The sequence below is a fragment of the Bombina bombina genome, chromosome 5, assembly GCF_027579735.1.
Source record: "Bombina bombina isolate aBomBom1 chromosome 5, aBomBom1.pri, whole genome shotgun sequence".
In the NCBI taxonomy this organism is placed as follows: Eukaryota; Metazoa; Chordata; class Amphibia; order Anura; family Bombinatoridae; genus Bombina; species Bombina bombina.
Genome location: NC_069503.1, coordinates 979,177,292 through 979,205,219, shown reverse-complemented (window position 1 = coordinate 979,205,219; position 27,928 = coordinate 979,177,292). Strand labels below are relative to the sequence as shown.

The window sequence follows — 27,928 nt, the reverse complement described above, 5'->3', positions numbered from 1 at the left end:
GGTGGCTAAATGTCATCACCAATTAGCAAGCGCTATCCAGGGTTCTGAAACAAAAATAGGCTGTCTCCTAAGCTTTCATTCTTGCTTTTTTCAAATAAAGATATATCAACGATAAACTTTTTAAAATATATATAAAAGGGTAATTAAAGACAATTTGAAATTTAAACAGTATCTAAAAAAAAATATTTATTAAGCATAAAAAATGCTTTCTTTTACAATGAGTTTGTCCTTGCTCCACTGCCACCTGTGCTTTTAATTCCCCTTAAGATCATTTGAATGGTAGTATAAATTGCCAAATTATAACAAAATCAATTCTTTATAAGAATATCTTTCTGTCTAGGGTTGCACGGAACTAGACAGGAAGAAATGATTGACCACAGGCTAACAGACCGAGAATGGGCAGAAGAATGGAAGCACCTTGATCATGTAAGTTACAAATAAAAATATATTCTGACCATGGGTGCTACTAGATCATTCACAAAGGGTGCTAACAAGGTTGCCCTAAAGCTACATAACTACTTTACTGTTTATTACTTTTTATTTTTATTTTTAGTTTGCCCTGAATTATTTTTTTTATTGAACTTTGCATCGTCGGCACCTGCAGATATATTTTTGGGTTAAAGAGAAAAAATAAATTAAATATATGTTCTGACTAATAATTTTGGTAATACAGTTATAATAATGTTGCCTTGAATCACCTACTAATTCTTACATGAATACACTCAAAAACATATGTAGGGTGGTATTTACTTTTAACCTCATTGTGATTATGATATATGCAGTTATTTTTATCTTGAGAACATTTGAAAGTTTTACAATTAATATTCAACAACATTTTGCAAATGTGGATGACACGATTATTAAATTATTTATTTTAATTTTTGTTTTCAATAAAATACATGGTGTAAAGCATTCACATTTTAATGAAGATATTTCTTATAAGTTTACATATACTATTTGAACGGAGTCTACTGCTTCTGAGAAGTGTTTTAACTGTGAAGTTCAAAGTCAACTTTTATCACACAGTAGATTAATGAAGACCCAGTTGATGTGCACCTTTTTAGTATTAAATGTAGTTTTCAAAGTACTGCAAAATATGATAAAATATCTTGAAGTTAATAGAAACCTTTTTTTTAATTATGTAATCTTAAAAAAAAATATTTTTTATTTTTTTCTCTGGCATTAATCACATTATTGAGTTTAATAAAGAATAGGGATGTGAGAATGTTTTGGTACATCTATTTACAGTAATAAATATTGGCAGCATTTTTATAGATGTCAATGTAAATCTGTTAGAATCAATATTCAAATGTAATATTTGAATAATAAGCTTGAATATTTAAATGTTGCATTCAATATTTGAATATTAATATTTGTTTTCATAATGGCAGAACAAATGTTTAGGGGGTCGTTTAAAATTCAGCCAATCCCTATTGAAGATGTTCTGCACACCACAGTTAATTGACTCTGGAAAGAAGTCAGTTCTAATTCTTTGAAGCCTTTCATTGCGTACCCACACTCAACACTTCATCTAATAGTCTGGAAAAAGAATGGTTACATTTCCAAAATACGTTAAACAGTACAATATAAATATTACTATGTTACATTGAATTTAAAACTAAGTTGATGATTTGCTATTAAATTGAGTGATTGATACCCCATATTGCTGCAATATGTGCTGGGCCATAATTTTGCATTATAGTACCATTCAAGTGAAATGCAATAACAATACTACAAAGTAATTTCAATTGCTAGAGCAGTGGTTTCCAACCTTTCTCTGCCTTTTGCCATCATGACATCAAATGTATATCTATAGTGTCACTTTTGTACTCTTCCACTTTCTTCAGAACCTTTATAAAACTCCCACCAACTCTGAACAGACATCATCACACCCACCCTCAACCCCTCAGCACCCAAAGAAGAGAAAGGAACAGGTATGTCTTATACCATCAGGGTGTATATTGAGTATCATAAGTGATACAAATTGAAAAACCCTTTTCCAAGGATTATATTTGTGCCAATTCACTTGAATGGGCTATAACACAAAATAGTGCTTATTAACCCTCACCCAAAGTATATATATATCCTCTTACATTTTTGTAATCTGTTTTTGATTTATATTTTTTAGTAGGTGTGCTAATGTATTCATATATACATTTTTAGCAAACATTTGTCTTTTCATTATGCCAATATTAATTTATATTTTTTTCACTTTTTATCAAATTAATTTCAACATTATAATATACTCTCAGCTCTGATTCTGTGGTAATTAAGTAATTTAGTTATGCCACACAAATCTGTACTGCAGCACAATATAGGGTATTTTTATTAACTATTTCATCATATGTGTGATATACACAGCTTTCACCATATGGGGGCAATTTTGTGTCTTTGGATGCCATATTTAAAATTGAAACTGAAAGGAATTTGACATACATATTTTCAAATATGTGTCTGTAATTGAAAATGTACGCTTAACAATTTTCAGAATAGAACAGATACTATGTATATATCTACAAACAGCAAATTGAAAACATAAACCCATTCGGCAAATTTTCAGATAAAAATGTTGTAATTGACAATTTAGTTAAGTGGTACATTTACGCTTTGTTTTTTCATTTTTCTATATTGCTTTGTCTACTGGACCTATTGCTATTATTATAACCCTGACACCCTGTTTATATATATATATATATATATATATGTATGTGTGTGTGTGTGTGTGCGTGTGTAACAAAAAAAATTGTCCCATTGATTTCTTAAAAACAATCAGCCTGTTTGTCAACGTTTGTCAAAGTAGTTGCTTTAATTGATTTTCTTCCTTTGCTATGCTTCACTTGACTAACTAATTTACAGTATATCATCTTTATATGCTGTATATTGTCTTCCTTCTCTGTTGTCGAAAGCTAAATAATGATAGACACTTCCACTGCTGTTTGCAGCAGTCCTATGCAAATTTCAGACACAAGATTACTAAGTCATAATATATTTAAAAAGAATAACTCTACCGGCATCACAGATGGCAGATGAAAGTACTTTCGATGTGTTTGAAAGCTAGGCTTAATGAATGTTGCATGTTCGCAGCCATATCTTGTGTCTTTTTGAGCCATTATATGTTTATGCTTAAAGAAAAAGGGAAACTGTAAGATCAGTTTTACATTTCGGTAATGGCAAAGTAAAATTACTTACGTTTTAAGGCATTACCTATAAAAGAATTCTACTTTATAATGCCGTTAAACTAATCACTAAACACTGTATTTTCTGATCTCTTTCAAACAGCTGTTAAATTGCATAATGGATATGGTGGAAAAAACACGAAGATCTCTCACTGTGCTACGAAGGTGTCAGGAGGCTGACCGCGAAGAGCTTAATTACTGGATCAGGCGGTACAGTGATGCAGAGGATTTAAAAAAAGGGAGCAGCAGCAGCAGCCATTCCAGACAGCAGAGTCCTGTGAATCCAGATCCTGTCCCCTTAGGTACTTAGCTGAAATAGGGGTTCCTTTAACATTAATCCTTTAGATTTTCATATTTGTTTGACTTGACTTTCATTTGGTCTAACTTAATATTTTTTTTTTTTAAAGGGACATTAAATACCTTGAGATTTTTACATAAAATGTTTAGTTATCCACAATGAAACAACTTTGCAATATATTTTCATGATTTGTTTTGCCCCTTTCATTTGATTTACCTCTGAAAATTGAGCAATTTCTACTTTTCAAAACATGAAAAGCATCCTGATGACTTTTCAAGGCTAACCCTACTAAATATTTTTCACTATTAACGGATAACAACTTAAAAATACTTTATACTAACTGACAATAGCTAGCCTTGTTGTCTGCAGACTAAAGCCCAGATTGGGTCCTCCAAATAAGGCAAATTGTGTGTGGAGTTTGGCTATTTAAAAAATAATTGCAGTAAAGAGGAAGTTAATTTTTTTCAAGAATTTTTAGGACTTGGCTGATATGTTATTCTATAGCAACACAACATAAATTGTCTTGGAATTACAAGGTGTGTACTGTCCCTTTAATTGTCCATTGATTGGCTATGTCTACAAGTCACCACCCATATCATAAACATATGCTCACTGCAAGAACACTGCTTTTTCTAGAAGCATATAAATATTACAGTGAGGTATATTTTTAGACTGGTGAAATAACAGAATGTGAATGAAATCTGTGGTTTGCGATTGCATTTGAATGAGATTGTATTTTAGGAATCACATTTCAAATCCAAATTTTAGGAACACTGAATTAAAACAACCTCTTAAAATGTAGTTTGCAAACCATATGATAAATTCTATTTTAGATGGAAAAATGATTTGAAAAATAAACTACAAATATCCTCATAGAATAATTTGGGATATATAAAACAGTTTAAAGCTTTTTATTTATTGGAATATAATTTACCTTTTTGTAGTTGAACTAGTCTAGTTACAAATACTGTATATTGACACAATATTGCAATGTGTGGGAAAGACAGTTTTAAGATTTGTTAAGTTTTTCTTTTAATCAAACCTGAATACTAGTGGAAATGTACATAACTGAAATTAAAAAAAAAAAAAAAATCTGCTACTCATCTGAAGTTCAGACTAAAGGGTCGAGCACAGCCAATCACACGTGCAAAGGGGTTGATAAATCAACCCCTAAGTGCTATTGCATTATCTTTTTTTTTCATACAGTTTAAAGGATAATAACGTCAACAATTTAATTTCACAATTCAGATAGAGCATAGTACAATTAAAAAAAATAAACTTTCCAATTTACTTATATTATCAAATAGTGCAAATATTTTTATATTCACACATTCTGTGGCACCAGCTACTAATGAGCATGTGCAAGAATTTGCAGTGTATACTTATGAGTCTGTGATTTGCCGATGGCTGTCACATGCTACAAGGGGGGGGTGGGGAACAAATGGAAGAAATTTCAAATTTATCAAAAGATAAAATATACTGCTTATTTGAGTAAGTTAAATTGCATTACCTTTTTACTATTACATTACAAGTGGCTGGTTATTGCTACCGCAAGTTTGGTTAATTTTATAAGTAATAAGCACTTATCAGATCTCTGGTTTATTTTATAAATGAGTCCCTAATGCCCCCCAAATCCAGTGTAGTGTATTTGATTAAAAAATAAAAATTGTAGCATTTTTATTTTTTTTATAAATAACTGCACTAGGCTGTATTTTGGGGGTTAGGTTGGTGGGAGTTGGGTGTTAGAAAAAAAAGGCACTGAAAAGTGACTTTACATTGCAGTCTATGGTAACTGTGTGTTCCCAGTAAATATATATGTACTTGCTTATATACATATATTTATGTGTTAATATGTGTATATATACAAAGATTAACACATAAATATATATATGTATAACAGCATATACATATATATTTAAAATTAGCTGCCATCGTTGCTTTACTTACCCTCTTCGCTGTGCTTAGTTTCTGTGCCGTCTTTGACAGCATGAAAATAAGGCTACCATTGGAGCCTATGGAAGAGCGCTCTTGTGAGCGCAATGCTTTTCAGCATTACAAACTCGAGCCCGCCCTTGCATTGCTGTCAACTTGTAATACCAGCGCACATTAACGTGCACTGGTATTACTCAGAGGAGCGCAAATATCGCTTTCACAAATTGAATGTCAAAATACAGACATTCACTCATCCCCTTAGTGACTAATAAAAGTCAGGGTATTTTACTTTGGTGATGAACACAGTATATGTTACTGTTCTCACTTTCATACTCATACTGCTTGTATTTTAGATTTCTGCTTTCTTCAAATGCAACTTATATGTTTGAGGTTTCCAGATTGGTTTCAGGCTGTTGATTTATCTCTTTCAAGATGACAATAAAATGGTTTTCCACTTTACTGAATATGAATAAGATTCACTATTTTGGCAAGCAAACTCCCGGAAAGAACAATCCTGCAAATAATCAGATATAATTTGAATCTGACGAAAAACATAACAAAGTATTTTTAGTACCTAATTTGTAATGCCACATAGTTTTGTCATATATTTTTCACAGCTGTTCAACAGTTCTGTTAATCTGTTCTTGGATGAGTTTGCTCTCCAGTTCTGAAATATTTCTTTAGTTACAATATGTAATTTCATTCTCACGGAAGAGAGCGTTATAAGGTAAAGCTCTGAGTGACACAGACATCTTTAGTGGAAAGCATGATAAGAAACACACATAGCTGCAAAATGCATGTGTCTTTAAATTGTTTAATCATCCTCTTGTCTTATCACTAAAAATGCCTGAAACCAACACAGTCTATGTGTCTCAAAACGCCGCAAACATTTCTAGACACTCTCAATAATAAAAAGGTTTAAACCTTTTATGATTTATTTAAATGTAATTTCCTGCTATAAAATCAGTATACAGATTAACTTGTGATATAATAGATGAATAAGACAGCACTGTTTGCTTTTATAACAATTTTATTTGAGCTGATGGTCCGTTTGTGGCAATACTATTTATTTTCCGCACTTTTTTCTTTCTTTATAGTTGGATATATTATATGAGGGACTGCAGTGTCTAAATACATTTTTTGTGTCTTTTCTGTTTTTAGAATACTATTATGATATTGCATATATAAAATGTGTTTTAAATCATTGTTTTTGGCTCCTCAAGACACACCCGTTGAAAAGCCTTTAAGTATTGTAATCTTAGCTCCTTTAAAAATCATTTTTCAATTGAAAGGTCAATAGATAAGTCTGAATCTGAATTTCAGTTACACAGTAGACTTATATCAGATTACTTTAAATATTATTTCTAGCAAAGTGAACTGCAACCCTAGTGATATTATATTAAATCAGACAGAATTTAGATGAGATAATTTCTTCACACATTTGTAGTATTAAATATGGGAAGATGTCTGTAAGAACTGTAATATTTACAAATGGAAGTAGTAAACCATTATATTTTCTTCCCCATAGTTGGAAAACTATCTATTCTACTTTGTTAGCAGTGTGTTGTTTGAGGATTAGTAGTACATGGAGCAGGTATTTAGACGCTTTGAAGTAGTTAATACTAGGTCACACCATATAAATGCATTTCATCCTAACTTGGCAATTTTAGGCTCACAGTATCCCAATGAGTAATCACGTATAATTCCCAGTGCTTCATTAAAAATGTGAAAATATTAAGAAGGTCTTGTGGTAATGTAACAAACACTAAATAACATATTCTGCATTCCAAAGTATTCCTTTTCATTAAACATAAATTGTTCATTTACAACCCTTTCAAATTTTCTGCAAAATTCACAATTAAAGGGTCAGTTTCCCTAAATGTTTCTCCCCTTTATTTGTTCCCAGTCATCCTTTTTTTCTGCTGAAATGTGTTACATTGTTTACAGATAGCTCCTTTGTCTTTATATCAGCATTGGAAATAGCCGATTTTGTCTGTGGTATATCTACCTATACTGAATATAGGTTATTGTCAAGCTATGTAAACACAGCCAGCAGAAGGAATTACAATCCCAGAGGGGAGTGCAAGAGATTAAGTTTCTAAAATGCCAATCTTCACTTTTTCTTTCTAAGTATTGCATAGAGAAAGAGATAAGGAAGGGGAGCATTTAAGTAATTAGATAAGGATGTCTGATTTATCTGCAAGCTTAGCCTATTTCGATGAGTTGTGGTTTCAAATATCAAATCCAGCTAATTAACATCCAAAAACAGACATAAAGGAAAAAAATATCATGCATTTTATTCTCTGCAGCTGATATAACAAGTCATTGGGAACACATTAAAGGGGAACCAATTTTACAGTACACTGTCCCTTTAATGTCTTAGGATTTCTATATATAAATCATCTGGTATGCTTTTCTATAGGAATGTAATCAACCCCAATGTATGGTATGGCCAAAAAGGACCTACTAATATGTTGTTTTTTTTATTTGATCTATTATGTTAATGCCTATGCAGTTTGTCATATGTGCTTGGCTTCACCTTAAGTGACTGCAGCATTCCTTATACCAAGGGATTAATGTATCTTTGAGGCCAATAGGAGATACATTGCCCAATTCCAGGAACTACATTCTTCTCTAAGCATTCCCATAGCAGCAGCAACATTTTTTTTCTTCTAAATTATGTGATGTTTCCAAGGCTGGAACATGCTTTGGTTATTCATATAAAAATAATGTAGTGATATTAGGCACATAGCATAAATGCTCACAAATCAATGACAAATAGTGTCAAAAATGCTAAGGGGCCAACAAGATTTTGTTAAAGGTATAAGAAACCCAACATTTTTATTTCATGATTCAGATAGAGCATTCCATTTTAAACAGCTTTCTAATTTACTTCTATTATCTATTTTTCTTTTTCCCTTGGTATCTTTTGTTGCAAAGCTGGGACTTCTGCTTAGGAGCCGGCCCATTTCTGGCGCACAATATGGCAGCAGTTTTGCAAGAATGTTATCCATTTTCAAATGAACTAGATGTCAGCACTATTTCCTTCCATGTAGTGCTCGAGATGACTACCTAGGTATCTCTGCAAGACAGAATATCCTGGGAACTAAGCACATTTGATAATATAAGTAAATTGGAAGCTTTTTAAAAATGGTCTGAATCACAAAATAAAATGTTTGGGTTTCATATCTCTTGAACAAAATAAAGAAAGTTTACAATAAATCAATGCTGTTGATTTAAAGGTAAACTCTAGTGTAAAAATATTAAGTCAGATCATTTTCTTATTAAATAAATTCCTTTCTTTTACTGTGTCTATATGAAAATGTTCTAACCAAACAGAGCATTTTATTTTTACACTAAACGGTTAATTTGACCACTTAAGAATGCAAAATCTACTCATGATTGTATCCTCAAAATTATATTTTTACTAATCATTTTTTTATGTACAAATGGAATCTGAAAACACCAGCAGTAGCCTAGATTACAAGTGGAGTACAAAAATATTAGTGCGTTAACATCATGTATTTTTTATCGCTAATGTTGCACAAGTAGAGGAATTCTTCATGTACATCTGTGCTATACTTTTAATAATAATGGTTTACCTCAGGTTACAAAAAGCAGTTAATATTACAGCAGTGCTTTGATTTGTGCTCGAGCGTAAAACTCATTATTTATAATATGAGCACAATGAGTGCTAATAACTCATTAAAAGTATTGGGTGTGCTAAGAATTTTCTGACATGGTTATAATATTTAACTTATCATATATAATACAAGATTATTATTCTTAGCACAAGTGCCAGATAAAGTGCTTTGTCCTATATATCATGCACCACATGTAATCTAATCCATACTTCATCTAGCACCATTTAAATCACATATCTTTAAATTTACTATTTATTTAAGAATTGGAAAGGTAATATTTGTATTTTGCATAAATCTCAATTTGAGCTACTCAGAGAGACAATGCAGGGCTCTGAAGTAAGCTGTGATTAAAACAGTAAAGCCATTAATGACCTTACAAATACCTTTATAGTCTGTACCTTTCAATTGCAGCAAAATGTCAATCATATCACTAGTTAGTTTCTATAATAAATATTAAACTCCATAGGGAAGGAAAGGTTTATACTTATACACAAAATAGAATTGCCACTTGAAAATATCCAAACATTCATTTGCATTTGTCCACAGTGCTGCCAGTTTTTTAAGTATATAAACATCAATTTGCATTCATTGGTATGTCTGATTGGTCTAAGAATGTTACAATGCAGGCATTCCTTCAGCAGGCAGCTGTGACAATGAGATTTTTGTGTACCGAAGACAATACTTGCAGCTTGATACCAGTGTGGGCATAACTTTCAGGCTGAAGTACCAACAAAATGAGTTATGCTTACAATGCTCTTTTCTCTTCCTACTCTTCACAGAATCACATCGGGAATTCCTTCACAGGCCGGCGTCTGGATACGTGCCAGAGGAAATCTGGAAGAAAGCTGGTAAGGATTGTTTAAAAACACAGACCTAGTGTTCTGGCAGCTGTGTGCAGTTGTTAATGCTCTAATGTGAGGAATGAAAAAAAGGTTGATTAGAAACAGAGGAAAATTGCAACAATCTTCAATGAGAGATCAAAATTAATGCAGTTGTTCACAATTCTTTTGTAGGAAGTTTGCAAAGTTTGTTAAGAGACAGTAATTTGTTGCATTTCTTGTGACTTTATGCTGCATCAAAAAAGCAGTGTTAAACTATTTGACTGCCACCGAGGGTAATAAATCTTTTTCAGCAGCCAAGGGGTTATGAAATATAAAACAGTCTACTACAGAATTGTTATTGTTTAAAAAGATAGAAGATAATCCCTTTATTACCCATTCCCCAGTTTTGCATTACCCACACTGTTATATTAATACACTTTTTACCTATGTGATTACCTGATTTCTAAGCCTCTGCAGACTGCCCCCTTATTTCAGTTCTTTTGAAAGTCATGCATTTTAGTCAATCAGTGCTGACTCTTAAATAACTCCACGGGAGTGAGCAGGATACTATCTATATGACACACATGAACTAGCAGAGACTAGCTGTCAAAAACTGTCAAAATACACTGAGATAAGGGGCAGTTCAACAGCTTAAAAATTAGCATATGAGCCTACCTAGGTTTAGCTTTCAACAAAAAATACCAGGAGAGCAAAGCAAATTTGATAATAAATGTAAATTGGAAAATTGTTTAAAATCGCATGCCCTATCTGTATAATGAAAGTTTAATTTTGACTAGACTGTCCCTTAAGCTATAATAAAGATTCAGGAAACAAATAATACATTGGTATTAAAGGGACACAAAGGAGAAAAAAATAAAATACACCAACATGCTGCAGCATTTTATTATTGGACCTTTGCATGCATATAACTATGTTTAACTCCTGAAGAGGGATTTAAACACTTAGGGGTCGATTTATCAAAGCTTTGCACCCCTTATGACTGCAGGTTCTCACAAGAGAACCTGCAGTCCGTATTTAACAAGCAGCAGTCATCAGACCACTGCTTCCCTACCTTTCGTCTCGTCCGACCGGGGAGATTGACAGCTCCTGCCCACGCGTGATTGGCTGCGCACGGGCAGGGGGCGGCCTTGCACGCAAGCGCAAAATAGTGCTCATGTTCAATGCTGAATTCCGGCAGCGGAATTTAGCCCGCCACAGGCGAGCTGCGGCAGACAGGGGCACGTATCTGCGCCTCTGTCCGCCGCAGCTTGATAAATCGACCCCTTAGGCCTTGTTTCCATTAACGTTGTCAAATGTGTAACTACTAGTAGAAAACTAAACACTGTTACTGAGCCACTGAGCCAATCAAGGGGCAGTATACATGCCTAGCAGCCAACTGCTTCATTTTAGTTTTCTAGTAAACCATTATCTCACATGTGAATCTTTATACATAAAATCATCATGCATCAATGAGATAAGAAACTTTCAAATGCAACAATGTTCTTTCAGGAATATGCTAAATAAAATGTTTAGAAACAAAGCAGATACAAGGAAACAGGAAATAAATATTGTGATGTTTTTAAGGTCTTAATCCTAAAGGAATTGTGTACAAAAATATAATGGTTTTGTTAGTTTTATCTTGCTCACAAACTCCATATTTTTAATATAAATTTCTATTTTTGTTCCCACTGATATACATACTGTAATTAAAACAGTGTCCTTAAAGTGATGGTAAACTATCCCCTTTATAAAAACTGATCCAGAATGTTAGTGATATTTTAGATGGAATTTAATTCATCATTTGTAATGAAGATGCGCTATAAGTTACATTTTAATATAGATATGAAATTCAAATACCCTGTGCTCCGACCGCCCACTTCAAAATTAAATTTCTCAGTGAGCTCAAGGTTTGAACTGTTCTCCAATCAGCGCTCTTGCCTTAAAGCACTTTTGTTGCACCTTTGAGCACTGAATGGAGAACAATTCAAACCATTAGCTCAAAGAAAAAATTACTTTTGAAATGGGCGGCCGGAGAACATTTTCCTCTTTCCTTGTGTCTGTTTTGTTTTAGTTTTTTTAAACATAGTAGACCATTTTATTTAACATGTTCCTGAGAGAACATTGTCACATTTGCAAGTTTTTTATCTCATTGATGCATGAAGATTTTATGTGTAAAGATTCACATGTGAGATAACGGTATACTATAAAACTAATTACCATTACACCATGTCCGCACAAGATGTTGCCTTGCATAAATTAATTTTAACTTTATTTTACTCTGTTAAGTAGATGTTTGGTCATTAAAATTGCATTGCTGTTTTATTTATTCTTTTTATAATAGTGGAAATTTAAATATATAAATTAATCTGTTCTCATTTGAAATAAAACAAAACGTTAATATATCAGACCAATACATTATTTGTTAGAATACTTTTTTGCAGTGTCTTGATACTTAGTGGAAATAATCTAAATGATAATTGTAATCCACCAATCATTATATTTTGTTATTTATACTGCAATCTCTGACTATATATTTGTACTAGAAGTCTGTATCCGTAGAAAACTTAAATTCCAAGATCTTAATTTATTTAGTGATGGCAGGCAGATGCAAATTATTTGAAAGGTAGGGACAGGGCAACTATTTTTCCTTTGTAACATAAGTAGAACAGTTTGCATATGCCTGTATTCATAGCAGCCAATCGCAATTTTATGAATTGACTTTTAAATACAGAAATATGCTTGAACAGTTTTATTTTTCTTTATTTTGTTATGTCCCTTTAACCCAAAGAGAGGGGAAAAAAAGATGCACTAGTTTCATTTATAGCGATATCCTACTATAAGGGATGAATATAGTGCATAATCTGAGTAGATCAAAATGATATGGCAGAAAATGTTCATTGTTATACATTAACATATTTTTTTTCCTTCTTACAAATATAAATACATACACAATAAACATTCACATATAGACGAAACATACACTATAGGAATCAGTACAAGGTCTTAAATAAGCTCTTAGATCGCTGGGGTGGTCTAATTCGATGTGACCCCCCTTCTCTTTGTCCTCTTAACTTGTTTTACCTTACTAATTACTAAAACTATTTTGCTCTGATTTATTTTGCTCTTAGGGAAGAGGGATTACCCTTAAAATATTCTCCCAGATGCCCTAAGCTTACAGAAAGATTTCTAGCTTATTATTTTTCATATAATAATATTCTTCATTTATCATGTTTTCATTAACCTTATTAATCCACTCCTCTTTTGTAGGTAATATTGGAGTCTTCCATTTTTTTAAATAAGATTCTTTGCACTATTAAGCATATTTTGGTATAAATGTAATCTAGATTTGTCTAGTTTGCTATCTAAATTGTTTATAATTGCACAGAGAAAGTTATTCAGATTGTGTTGGTCAGATCTTTTATCTATCACCTGAAAAATTTGGGCACAAAACATATGTGGACAAAACCACATAATATGGGATAGAGTTCCCCTGTTTTCACATCCTCTCTAGCACCATCTTGTGTGTGGGGGTAAATTTTCTGAATTCTAGTGGGTGTAAGATACCACCTAGTCAAAATTTTTAGGTTTTGTTTGATCATTCTTGCTGAAATTGAGGACTATGCTGTTCGTTGGAATACATTTTGCCATACTTTTGGTTCCATATTTTGCTCTAATTCTACATGCCAGTTCTTAATGTAATTAGGTAGGGACTCTCTGTTATTCTGTAATATCCCGTACGATTTAGAGAGCAAGTGTTTTTTTTATTCACTTTAGAAATGCATATGCTTTCAAATTGTGTTAATGGTCTAAGTATCTTATCCTTACACTTATTAGTTGTTATATAATGATAGAGTTGAGAATAGGGAAACCAGTCTATTACTCCTATAAGGCCTTTAATCTGTAAATCTTCCTGAGTGCACAGTTTACCCCTTTCTATTACATCTATTATGCTATATTTATTGGCATTCTCATCTCCTTTGAATTGTCCCTTTAAAAAATTCTGAACTAAAGAAAGGAATGGGGATGGAATTGTTGAGATATTAATTGTATACATTAACATATTTTATTTGTAAAGCATCAACAATTATACTGAGCTGAGTAGTTGGCAGTAAGAGTATTGAGGACCTACTGAAGATCTGGGGATCATACAAATTCCTCTGTGGATTTATTTAAGCACCATTATTATTATTATTATTATTATTTTTACCAAATATTTTTCCTAGTGGTGCATTTAGTTTTTGAGCTGCCCTAGGCACTTGGAAATCTGCTTCACCCTAACTCCCACCTCCAACAATTTTAGTTCATATTTACCACATATATTTCTCAGAGCCAGGATCTCATGATGGGATCATGCATACCTTCTAGATCACTAATTTGTAATAAAATTAATAAATTAAACATCTGGAGAAGATAATAGCGGGAAAGCACCTTGACATATGAATACCTCTCAAAATATGCTGCCTTCTACTCTTAATCATGTAACCCTAGGCACAGACCCATTAACCTATTCCAAAGTGTGCCCTTAATTAATAAATTTTGTTTATGCTTTTTTGAACCACCAAAAAAATGGACCATAGCAGCTGTTCTCTTTTTTAATATGGCTATGTTTTATTTAACTCAAAAGAAACTTATGAGAAATTATCACAAAATATCAAAGATAATCATGAAACTTTTTAAAAATATTAACAATAAAAATATATCACAACTCTACAGTTTTCCTGTATTTTTCTTGCTTTTTCTATTCTAATTTTTTTTTGAGCAAACAAGGATTGTTTGTATTTGATAATAAATATTCAAGCACCTTGTGAATGTCCTATCAATTCTCTTTGCAGATCTGTGTGTGCCTGTGGGACTAGAATAGGAATGCATAATTTAAATATAAATTGCCTGATTAGCATATACAATTAGTCAAGCTGCAGCTTTGATCGTAAGCAAAAATTATTATCCTGTATTGCCACTTAGATAGAATTTTAATTCACCTTGAATTTTCAAAGTAAATTAGGCACTGGCAGTTTTGTTCAAAGCTGTGGTCTCTTCCATAACCAGACAATGGTCTCCATTACAAGTCATCAGAATTTCAGTACAAAAACATTTTTTTCCCCATTCCAATAGAAGGGGCTGCAGTTTGAATTAGTGAAGCTGCTTAATTATTTGAATTGCTTGAATTATATAACAGGAAAATCTAATTAAACATATGAAAAGCTTAAAGAAACAAGTGGGTTTCTGGAAGAGTTTTCGCAGACCTTCATGGGAGAAAAGATATGCTGTTAATGCAAACAAAAATGGCTGCTTCTTAATTAATAATTGCTAGTGACCAATGTGTGCAAAAGTCTTAGAATAAAAAAAAGTTAAACAAAATATGAAAATAGGCCTATAAACAATCATGTGCATGTGTACACATACGTCTGTGTGTGCAAGCATGTGGCTATCTGTTCTATAAATCAAATATGCATTATATTTCAAGTAGTATTACATTTTTAATTTTTGTACATTTGAAATTATGTTGTTAATGGTCTGTGGGAAACATAATTTCCTGAGTGGTTTGTGAATATTTCTATTATAAATGCTTCCTGTAGCATATTCATGTGCTCTTAATTTTTAATATCTGGTAATATGATTCTATTAAAAATCTATGTTCTTAATTAAACAGAACATTTAATTAAGGTGCTTTTTAAGTGAGTGAAATGATTAAGCGAAACACTTGAATGAAACATGTCATAATTAGATTTAATAGAGTGTTAATTGGTACTACGTTTGCCAAGTTAATAATTGGTGCTTATTAAATTTTCAATTATTCATTGTCATTTTGGTTTGAATAAAGATGAAAATTAGATAAACTGGTTCAAGGAGAGGATATCTTTCTCTGATAATTACATTTTTTTAATTTAAACAATGTGTATTTCTCATTTTGTTGATGTTTGTACAAAACCCAATACAGTCTTGCCGGCTACGTTTGAGTTAATCTAGTTTAACATGGACAAATTATTTTTAAATTGTTACATCTTACTAATAATTAATTAGTTCAAATGCTTTTCAAGGCACGTGTATTTAAGATAAATATAATCAGTAGTTATGAAAGCAGTTAGACAATGATTTCTCTGAGTGACAATTCCTCAAACAAAGAGGTTTTTTAAAAACAGCAATCAGGCTAAAATAATTCTCTCTCTCTTCTCTCTCTTCTCTCTACTCTCTCCTCTAATTTCTCTCTCCTCTCTCTTCTCTCTCTATTCTCTCTCTATTCTCTCTTCTCTCTCTCTTCTCTCTCTCTTCTCTCTCTTCTCTGATTTCTCTCTCCTCTCTCTCTCTTCTCTCTCTCTCTTATCTCCTCTCTCTTATCTCCTGTGTCTTATCTCTTATCTCTTCTTTTATGAGCTAGATTTGTGAGCTTAAATTTGTGTTGCCACCAATCACCAGCTAGCTCCCAATAGTGCAGTACTGCTTCGGAGCACATTTGATAATATTTGATAATAGAAATTAATTTCAAACCATGTTTCAAACCATGTTTAAATGACATGCTTTATCTGAATTATGCAAGTTTAATAGTGACTTTCATGTCCCTTTAACCATTTTGCATTCATACTGTTTGTGTACATCACAGAGGAAGCTGTTAATGAAGTAAAACGCCAAGCTATGTCAGAGCTACAGAAAGCTGTGTCCGAAGCAGAGCGAAAGGCTCACGAAATGATAACTACAGAAAGGGCAAAAATGGAAAGAACGGTTGCAGAAGCCAAGCGCCAAGCTGCGGAAGATGCACTCTCTGTAATAAATCAGCAGGAAGATTCAAGTGAGGTAAGACACTTACTAAAGAAGCAATACATAATATTTATGTTTGAGAGCGTTATATTTTGATTATTAATCTTTTTTTCTAAAGGATGATTGTGGAATAAAAATAATCTTTCAACGTTTTCAAGCATTATTAACATCGGTATGTCTGTACATCCGACATAGGTTTATAAAGGGCACAAAATAATAATAATAATAAAAATATCTGTTTATCAGGATTCCTTCCTATAAAATAATATTCAGATTTAGGAAATAAAAATTATGAAGAAATGAAAAACTGGTAAAACGATAAAATATGAAGATCTATTTAAAAATTAAACTGTTATTGATTTTTGTACGTTTACCCATTAATAATTGTATACAGCAAAACTGATCTCAGCATCTTACATTGATTTTTTTTTAAATATAATAAGTCTATGGCTTGCAGTATAAGACCAATATTTAAGTGAGCCTTTTCAATTCAGCATATTTTTAATGATTACTGTATATAGGAATAAACCATATTCATTAATTAAAGCCCCCCTGCTTCAGTGTTTTATCCTAAAAGCAAAGTTAACAACATGTGTTTTTCCAAATTAGAATTATATTTATATACAAATAAATAAGGATTATTTTGGATGTTTTTCTTATGTCTCTTTGTAAATACCCCTGAGTTACACTGTGTAATACCCATGTATTTTTAAAATAACATCCTCATCTTTTCCATTAATTTCAGCAAAAGAATATAGGTTGAAAGGCTACAATTAGAAAACTATGCAGAGTCTAAAAACTGGCACACCAACCTAGATCCATGACTTAATAGAAAAGCTAGAATTTAATTGGTTGCAGATTGCTTTGAGGATGAAAGACCCTTGTGGGATAAGTAGATGCCCAGAGTTTCTATTTAATGCATAGCAGATGAGTTACGAAAGACAAAAGGAATTGATTTTCAACATCTGAAAGTTTCTCAGGAAGAGAGTCAAAAGGGAAACTAACTGTTTCATTGCAGGAATCAAACCAGACCTACATATAATTGCCTTGCTATCTTAAGATGTTAACAAGTTATAAAGTGATCAGTGTTTTAATGTATATCAAATACTAAGTTGTTTCAACTTCAGCTTTGAATGGATAGTTGCAGATAACCTCATGGTTGTCAAAATAAGAAAACATGAAATAAATTAATCAAAACTATAGGGACATGTTACTAAAAAACAATTTGGTTCCAGAACCTATTAAGAAAGCTATGCTTAATTTGTGTCTAATTAAAACCACGAGCAATATGAAATGATACTTTATCAATTGGCATGTTGATCGAATGCACCATTGTTTGGGACGTGTCAGCAACAAATATGATTGGCTGCTGGCTCATACTTGTGCAGCCAATTGATACACATTAGGGAGAGGACAAAGTAAATATAACTATTATTTTTGTGCTGGCATTTAGTTGTAGTCAAAAAATATGCAGCAGCTGATTTAGTTAAAGGGATACTAAACTGAAATTATTTATTTCATGATTCAGATAGAGTGTGCAATTTCAAGCAATTTTCTAATTTACTCCTATTTTCATTTTTTTTCCCGTTCACTTGCTATCTTTATTTGAAAAGCAATAATGTAAGCTTAGGAGCTGGACTATTTTTTGTTCAGCGCCTGGGTTGCGCTTGCTGATTGGTAGTTAAATGTAGCAGACTCCTTAGCTTAGATTACTGCTTTTCAAATAAAGATAGCAAGAGAATGAAGAAACATTGATAACAGTAGTAAATTAGAAAGTTGCTTAAAATTGCACGCTCTATCTGAATTATGAGCTGCTGCATATTTTTTTGACTACAACTTAATGCCAGCACAAAAATAATATCTTAATAATATAAATATTTTTAAATGTATAATATATATTGTCAATTTGCAAAAGATCTGTACACAAAATGCATTTTTAAATACATATAAAAATGTAATTTGTTAGCACAGTTTACATTGGTTTGCAAGATAAGGGAAATACACCTTGAAAAGTATTGGTTATTGTATCGCCTTTGCTGTGACAAGTTAGGGACAACTATAAGAATACACCAGAGGTAACAAGCAATACCTGGATAGCTGGTTCAGTGTTATTGATCCCGCGTAAAAATAAAATAGCCTTTCTGTGGAAAAGCCACAAATGTTTATGTTTAATTTAAAGGAAGAGTATGCAAAATAAATATCAGTACATTACAATTGAGTTATTTATTATTATGCATAATTAAGCATTGTGAGGGAAATTAGATTATGCATTTAATGTTTTTTTTTAATATTCATCTAATAGAAGGGTCTTTGTTTTTCATTAAAATGCAACTTTAAAGGGACAGTGAAGTCAAAGTTAAAAATTCATGATTCAGACAGAGCATGCAATTTTTAACAAATTTGCAATATAATTTAATTATTAAATTTTATTTGTTCTTTTGGTATCCTTTGTTGTAGAGTAAACCAATGTAGGGTCATGGGCAGCAATTAACTACTGGAATCCAACTGAACACATCATATGATCCATTGATTTTCCAGGGCCTATCTAGGCGTGCTTCCTAACAAAACATACAAAGAGAATGAACGACATTTGATAACTCAAACATTTTGAAAAGTAATTCAAAACTACATGCTTCTGAATCATGAAAGTTTACATTTTACTTTTCCATCCCTTTAAAGGGACAGTAAAGTCAAACCTAGATGTTCATGATTCATATACAGCACACATTTTTAAACAACTTTCTGTTTCATTTCCATTATATAAATGTGCACAATATTTTTATATGGACTCCAGCGAGTTCACAGAATATACATATATGCATTTTGTGATTGGCTGATGGGTGTCACGTGATGCAGTGGGAGGAAACATAGAACTCACTTTAAAATGTGTAAGAAAGAAATATATTACTCATTTGAAAGTCAAACTAAGTGCAAAATGTTTTCATTATCTGTTTAACGTACATTTACTGATTATTCTATTCCACTGTATTTAGTGCCCTTTAAGTGTTGGACCCCCCCCCCCCCCCCTAAAAACACTGTTATAAATGGTTTAATGTTTCTTATAATAGTATTATCCAATAAAATCTTTACATCATATGGTAGAATCATTGTTAAAGAAGTGAAGTAACAAGAATCAACGCTGTGTAATTTTACCACTAAATCAATAAAAAGGCATTGTTATGTCTTTGTCATTTTGAAAAACTGCACTGCAGCAACTAGCAAAAGTAAACATATCCCTTAACTATGTGCACTTTGTAGTAATAGATTTTGACATCTCCAGAACTGAGCTAAGTTTAGACAAAATTAACCTGAAACCAGAAGGACTGAATTAAAAACAGGTGATACCAGACATGAAGTCTGAAATCTGAAAGTTTAACTACCAAAAAACATCTGTTTCTGTGTTTGGAATTTTTTTTTTCTTCTTTGGATATTTTGAAGTGTTTTCAAAAGATGGGAACAATTTTAGATATAAAAAAGTTCCAGCACATGCATTTGTAATTATCTGGTTTATTCTGTATATTCCATGCTATTGAATTGAGCCACATCTGATTTTAATCTGATGGAGCCAGTGTGCATTGGACAGCTCAGATATTTCCACATTTCAAAGTTTCCAGTACCTTCCAGACTCCGGACAAATCCACATTTTGATGTCATAAGGATATTTTAAGAAAACTGAGTTTTTATTCAATACAAAAGTAGTAATATAATATGTACAATGAGAAAAAAGAATATCTGCAAGAATAATGTGCATGTGATATACAAGAAATTATTTGAGAACTGTTAATTGAAAATTGCAATCAGGACGTGGTATTTTAAATGAAAAAATGGTGTTTTTGATTGTTCTCATGTGGTAACTATCAGGTTTAGAAAAAGGAAAATACTGTTTAATATACATTTTGGATTTAGCAAATCTGAACCATTTTTCGCTGGTTAGTTAAATGAATAGTAAAGTCAAATGTTTTATGATTCAAATAGAGAATTTGGTTTAAACAACATTACAATTTACTTTTATTATCTAATTTGCTTGTACTCTTGGTATTCTTTGTTGAAAAGCAAAGGTAGACTTAGGAGCAGCAATGCACCGGGGAGGTAGCTGGTGATTGGTGAAAGAGCAGTATGTAAGCCTGCTTTAAATTATGTACATATATATATAAGCAAAGAAGAGTGCACTTCTTTGCTTCTACAATTATATCTGTTGCACCCCAGGCATTTGTGACTTGTTATCTGGAGTGCTTGTCTTCTATACATCTATATATATATATACATAGAACTATATATACACACACAATATATATATATACTGTATATATACAATACACAATATATAGATGGATAGATAGATAGATAAATAGATAGATTTGAAGCTGAATAGGGCCAAGCACCTACGCCACTAATAATATCCTGTGCCCTGGGTACAATCCTGGCAATGTATGTATAGAGTCAAAAGAAGGTTCACTCACAGGATCTTGAATAAACAGGTTTTTATTCCCACCAAGAGTAAAATTTCTGGGTCGCCCCGTCTTCAGACCACAGAAGTGTACCTTCTTTTGACTCTCTCTTGCTCTCGCTATATATATATATAATTAAGAATACCTTTAGTTCAGATTCATATTAAATAGGCCTAAACATTTATTTTTATGAAGGATGATCACTCAGATAAATCAATGTCAACTTCTTTCATAGCTATTGACCATATGTATCTTGTTCACATGTTCCTTTGAAAAGTTTGAACTAATTGATTATTAGGAATATGGAACTATTTAAAAATAATTTGTCCATGTTAAAATAGATTAACTTAAAAGTAGCCGTCAAGACAGTGCTGGGTTTTGTACACACATTAAAAAAATGAGAAATACACAGTTTAAATTTAAAAGAGAAAGATATCCTCCATCTTATTTTCATCTTTATTCAAATTAAAATGACAATGAACCACAATGACAATATCACAGGATCAAAGCACACTCCCTCTAACAACCAGTCTCTGTACAAGGGTGCAACCACACTCTGAGGAATGGGTGCATGCCCCGAAACATCACTAAATAAAGTGCTAAACAAAAGATTCATTTTAAATTAACACTAACACTAATTGGAATTGGAATAACACTGTCAAATTGTCCTCATGCAAGGTTTAAGCAGAGTTATTGAACCTCAAATGCATTTAAAAAATTAAGGACCAGATTACAAGTGGCATGCTTTTGGATTTTTTTCACTCTTGCACTAAGTGCACTCCAAGTAACGCGCTAACTTGAGGACTTCGGATATCACAACTGTGTTAATTCTCCCCATAGCCTTTAATGAAGTACACTTATTGTTCGCTCACTAACCCGACACCACATAAGACTTACAGTGCTACAGCTTAAGGTTGTTATGAATATTTTACATTCCAATGTTCTTCACATACAAGAAAATATTCTATTTTTGAAATATATATTTCTAAATATATGTGTGAGTGTATAAATGTGTATAAATGTGTATACATGTGTACATATGTGTTATGTGTATATGTATATATATATATATATAAACACATATACATATATGTACATGTATATAATACATCCATGCACATATTTAGACACACACACATATATATTTATATACACACACATTATAGCCCTTTCTAGTCAAACACCTTGTCATATACCATATACCTTTTAACCCATATCAATTTTTATTAATATATACTGTATATGAATACTTTTTATCAGAAAGTATATATATGAGTGTAACACTTTATTTTAATGTGTTTATGTTGTGTTCAGTGCATATTTTTTTAACCCTTCCACTTTACACAAGGAGCTTGATTCCCCTTGTTTCCGTCGAGCCTTCATAACCTGTCTGCCTGCTCTGAGGCGGCGGACAGAAATCAACAGAAATCAACCGGATCGAAACGATCGGGTTGATTGACAACCCCTGTTAGCGGCCAATTGGCCGTGAATCTGCAGGGGGCGGCAGGGGGTGGCATTGCACAAGCAGTTTACACTTGAGTACACTCTTAATACGCAATCAAGTTAGCGTGCTAACTTTAGCATACCACTTGTAATCTAGACCGAATTGGGTTATGTTTAGTCTTTACACAACTAAATATCCTAGATAGTTCAACCTGTTTTAGTTGGATCCATCAAATCCTGTAATTAACATTAAATGTATTGGCCAGTGGTAAAGTTTTTACATTTTTAAAATTTGTATATATGTGTTTAATAGCTATAGAACAGTAAAAACAGGATAAAATCAAAAGCCAAAAAAAATAAAAAAATAGCACATCAATTTTTAAATTAGAACATGTCTATGCTGTTAGCATCTTCTGTCATCTGCTGTAGAAAAACTGGAGCAGACTGTTTACATAGCATTTTGCAATTCCACTATAATAAGGCAAATTCTGTGGATTTTCACAAATGTCTCACCATGTGTTCAGAACACATTTCGTACTTTATCCACCTGTGCTTATAATTCATTTATAGTTCATGTAATGTAACTCTTTGAGACATCACAGTCATGTTTTTAATTGATCTTTATTTATTTCATTCAATTAATTAATTTATTTTTTCTGCAGAGTTGCTGGAATTGTGGTCGGAAAGCAAGTGAAACTTGCAGTGGTTGTAACACTGCACGATATTGTGGATCTTTTTGTCAGCACAAAGACTGGGAGAAACATCACCACATCTGTGGACAGACTCTTCAAGCCCAACAGCAAGGAGAGACACCAGCAGTCAGTTCCTCTGTCACGCCGAGCAGTGGAGCTGGAAGTCCTATTGACACACCACCAGCAGCCACTCCGCGAGCTACAACTCCTGGCACGCCATCAACCATAGAGACAGTTACTCGTTAAAAAAAACAAAAACTAAAAAAACTAAGTTCAAAACTTTAAAGACACAACAAAACCAATTCCTCATTTTCAGATATTCAAAGATTAAGAAAAAGAACTATCATAATTCAATGCTACAATACAGTTGACTTCTTTTATCTTGAGATATTCGTGAAATACAGACGGCCAGTAACGGGTCAAAATGACTTATTATGGAAAACAAAGATATCTTTTCTTTAGAAAACTAAAAAAAAGAGCAAAGAATATAACACAAAAATGTTAGATTTGACCTCCTCCCTGGTATTTTTCAGTAGCTGGGATTTTAAACTAGATGACCTCATTAACAGATGCTTTACCAAACAGCAAACCAAGAGATTGCTAATTGCTGTTGAAAGCAAAAATGCTAATATGAAAAAAGTAAAATCACATTGTTCTTTATAGCAATGATGGAAAAATTGAAAGAAAATCCCTCAAGGGCATGAGCATTGAATACAGCAGTAGACATTTTAACAAGAAGATGGATGGCGTCCACGGGTTATAGACTGAACTTTGAGACCCGCTACAAAAACGCGCAGATGTGCAGCAGATTGGAAGGCAACACAGATGTTCAGCTTTTTTTCTGTTTCTGAAATAAATATAATAATATCCAGGTCAACAGAATGAAAAATTAAAGATGATTTGCAGTGGGATATATGAATATAGGAGCAAACGGGGAAAATGCCATAATGCAGAAGGGTTTCTTTTGATACAGAAAGAAAGGACTCAACTGGCAGTTAATTAGCAACCCAGCAGCTATCACATCAGACAGCTGCAACAGAAAATCTTTTCAATGTTTCTTTACTTTTGCAAGGTTCCACAGAGGAAGACAATCGGGTCTATTCCAACTCATAGATTTTTTTTTTTATTTTATTGAAAACAAAATTATTTAAAAAAAATAAAATAAACAAAAAAAAGTGTATACACAGTGGCTTCAGCTCCTCAAATGTTTTCCATCCCATAATATCTGGAAAATGTCATTAAAACTAGTAGTTCTCCTGGTGTTAATAACACTCCTGTTGTGAGGTTTCCCAATGGTGTTTTTTTTTCTTCTTGTAAATGTGTTGGACAAATGTGAAGACGCATTGTAGTTTAATCATGCCCACATTTAATCTCTTTATCCTTAGCTGGTGAGAAACCTGTATCTTTCTATGCTGCTTTCATATCTGTATATGTTAGTGATAATTCTCTAGTAGTACAAATCTACCCCTTTTTTATCCACAAGAATGGAAAAATAATGCTATTTACAGGAGCTGCTACTTCACTCTGTTATAGAATATTTTTTTTTTTCTGGAAACTAGCATGCTTCATGGAATGCAAACATATTGGTGTTTTTGTAGAAGGGATGTACATAGATGTATTTTTGCACTGTCACAATGACTCCCTAAGCATGCATTTTTGACTAATTCATTTCAATATGCTAGAACCATTTCACCAATCTGTAACATAGTCTTAGTGGATTTTTTTTTTTAATTTTTGAAAATTCACTGTTAGGGACTTTTTTTTTAGGTGAGATATCACACTTAAATATAAAAGGGCAGTGCATGCATATTGCTGTAAAAATTACATGTCTGATTTTACAACGTAATAATGATTAAAGTTCCAAATGCTGAGATGTAGAATGACAGCTTTAACTGCTGAATGTCAGGACAATATTCTACATAAAGGAAAGTCAGCCAAAGACTGATCTGATGGACCAAATTCTGAATTATGAAAAAGCACCAATACCATTTTTTCCAAAAGATCAGCAAGTTAAACATGTTGAGTAAGGTTTAGTGTGAATTCATTTTCCCTTTTTTTGTCCAGTGTCTAGACCAGAAGTACTTGTTAATTGTGATTATACAAATCCAGAGCCTGTTTGTGTGCTTAACAATGAAGATTGATGCAAGGTATGCTCATTAAACTACATTTTCTAATTTCTCCATAGAAAAAAAAACTATCTTTCTTTAGTTTGTTAGTGCTTACAGGTAGAATGTTACCTGTGTAAGTGTAAAGTAGTGCAGCACTTTGGATACAGTTGAACAAACTGTATTAAAAATTCTTGCTCAGCATTACCCAGTGGTGGTAGTCAACAAAAATGGTTAAGAAAAAGTGAAAATTCAATATATTATAAAATACCTGTATTTTGACAGGACTATATGCTTAAAACAATTCACTTACGCACCAAAATTATGTTTTTTTTGGTAGATGTGTGCAAAGAGGGAATTGCGCACAAACAGTGTTTTGGTTCAATTGATATTTAACCATGGTGCTCCCTAGCTTCATTTGACCTCATTGTACACATGTGTACTAAGGACATTGGATAAGCCTTTGTAGAAGACCTCTTTATGTTCAGTATAGCAATGAATGATTAATTCCAAAAATGTGGGGTTTGTACCCATACTGTCTATCAATAGACGCCGTAATATATGTGAACAGCACTGTTATTATAAACACAAGTGTGTAAAATACAGATTAGTTCAGTTTGTCTCATTACTTTAATTCAGGGCACCCTGAGTGAAATCAAATACAAAAAGTTAAAAAAAAAAAAAACCCAAACTCTGAGCTCTCTCTCTCTTCCTCCTTCTTTCTTTCCTCTTGTTTTGCTACAGGCTCCTCAGTGGCAAAAAGTTTCACTCTACCTCTGACAGCATGTATATTGCACCAGTAGCTAACATAACTGGTCTAGTCAAACCAAAATGGGCACAAAAGAACCAGGAAACCAAAAGTAACGTTCATACAGCTGCAAACCATATCACTTCTTGGTAACAATGCAGACCTCATAAACGTAAAGAAAAAGAAAAAAAACTTTTGTTACTTTCCTTTTTTGCTTGTCACTTATATACAGGCTATGTGAGAGTATAATATGTAGGTATCACACATTAAAAAAACTAAACTTCATTGGATATATCTATAGGGTGGATGCTGAATAGGAATAGGCATCCTCCCTTTTTCTGTCTCTAATCCTATCCTCCCTCTTTTTCTGACCCCTCTCTTTAATCTCTTTCCTCTCTCATGGGACTGTGTGACAGGGCCGCCTGATTACTTTTTTTATTTTTTATTTTGTGTAGGTGCATGTCTTGGGGATTTCAAATACAAGGCTGGTTTACTTATGCAAAGCATGCCTAAGTCTGGAATACTAAAAGATACAAAAAATAATGGGTGGGTGGGGCTAAAATGACTCCATGATGTCCGGATTCTTCAAGGGACAGTAAAATAAATTGGAGACTGTTGAAATGCAGATTTTAATTATTTTTTTATTTTTGGGTTCTGCAACGTTATTGTGAAAAAGTTGTTGTGCAATACTTAATTCAGAAATGTACCACAAGTTAATAATGGTAGACGAACACTGGGTGGGGGTGGGGTGGACACCATGCTTTTGTCAGCATAATCTTGAGCTTTCAAGTCTACTATGTCTAAACTGTGGTCTCTTGTTTTTCATTTTTCTTTAGTTGGACTGTATTGTATGGTCTGTCAACCTGTGAATCTTTAAAGTATGATTCAGGTATTGTTGTATTCTTTACTGTGTAATAAAAAAAACATCAAAAATACTCATTTTATGGTTTCTGTATATTGTTAAATTAACTACTGTATATTATTCTCTCCATTATTTGTTATATAGTTATATTTGTCATTCTGAAAATGTTTTGATGCCATTTTTTTCACGTTTTAAGAATACTTGTATGATAAAGTGTCATTTTTCCTTCATGTATATATTCTTTATTTTTTTTAAATACATCCCATAAAATATACAATGATCAAGGTAAAAACAGGTATTTATTTTAAGCATTGTTTAACTGCAATACAACAATATGAACAGAATGGTTTTAAATCTTTTATAGAATGTACATGCGGTGAAGGAATCAGTGTATTATTCATAAACTGAAATGGATTGAAAAACTATATAAAATGAATACACCGACCCTATGATTGCTGTCTAAATAATTCCATATTTGCTGTAACAATACTTATATTCCACAGCAACAAGCACATGGCCCATTTAATTTGAGATGCACTATAAAGTGTAAAGCATGGATACAATGGTTAGAGTGATTTACTAGCATTTTTTCCACTGGGTAACCCTATTATCTATTGGATACAATGGAATACAACTTATCTTACCTGATAATACTACTTAAAATGTGCAGGTCAACATCCTTATTCATTAAAAACAAAATGTTTTTATTGTACAATTATGGACTGTTCAGCACTTAAATGCTCCAGATCTAGGTATGACATACACAAATAAGCTACAGGCAGCTATAACTAAAGTTTTTTGCCTTTCCACCTTCCTATCCCTTTTCATGTGTCAATATTGGCGTAACCCAATGAGCATGGGACAGCTTAATCCAAAGGTGGCAGAGATGAGCATTGGGTTTGAATTAGAGTTAAAGGGACATGAAATTAAACATTTTTCTTTCATTATTCAGATTGATCATACACTTTTAAACAGCTTTAAAGTTTACTTTTATTTTCATATTTGC

At 32.5% G+C, this 27,928-nt stretch overlaps 1 protein-coding gene across 3 annotated transcripts in view; it reads left to right on the top strand.

Moving 5' to 3' along the window:
* The window catches only part of RUNX1T1 (RUNX1 partner transcriptional co-repressor 1), a 160,931-nt gene extending 133,936 nt beyond the window's left edge, over nucleotides 1-26,995 (top strand). For 2 of the 3 annotated variants that reach the window (XM_053715192.1, XM_053715193.1), the window contains exons 7-12: nucleotides 341-426; nucleotides 1,848-1,934; nucleotides 3,280-3,478; nucleotides 9,830-9,898; nucleotides 16,470-16,660; nucleotides 23,178-26,995. In XM_053715192.1, the coding sequence (XP_053571167.1) occupies nucleotides 341-426; nucleotides 1,848-1,934; nucleotides 3,280-3,478; nucleotides 9,830-9,898; nucleotides 16,470-16,660; nucleotides 23,178-23,453 (908 nt within the window). In that variant the 3' untranslated portion in view covers nucleotides 23,454-26,995. The remainder of the gene's footprint in view (nucleotides 1-340; nucleotides 427-1,847; nucleotides 1,935-3,279; nucleotides 3,479-9,829; nucleotides 9,899-16,469; nucleotides 16,661-23,177) is intronic. The other variant, XM_053715194.1, reaches the window with a different exon arrangement.
* The last annotated feature ends 933 nt before the right edge of the window (nucleotides 26,996-27,928 follow it).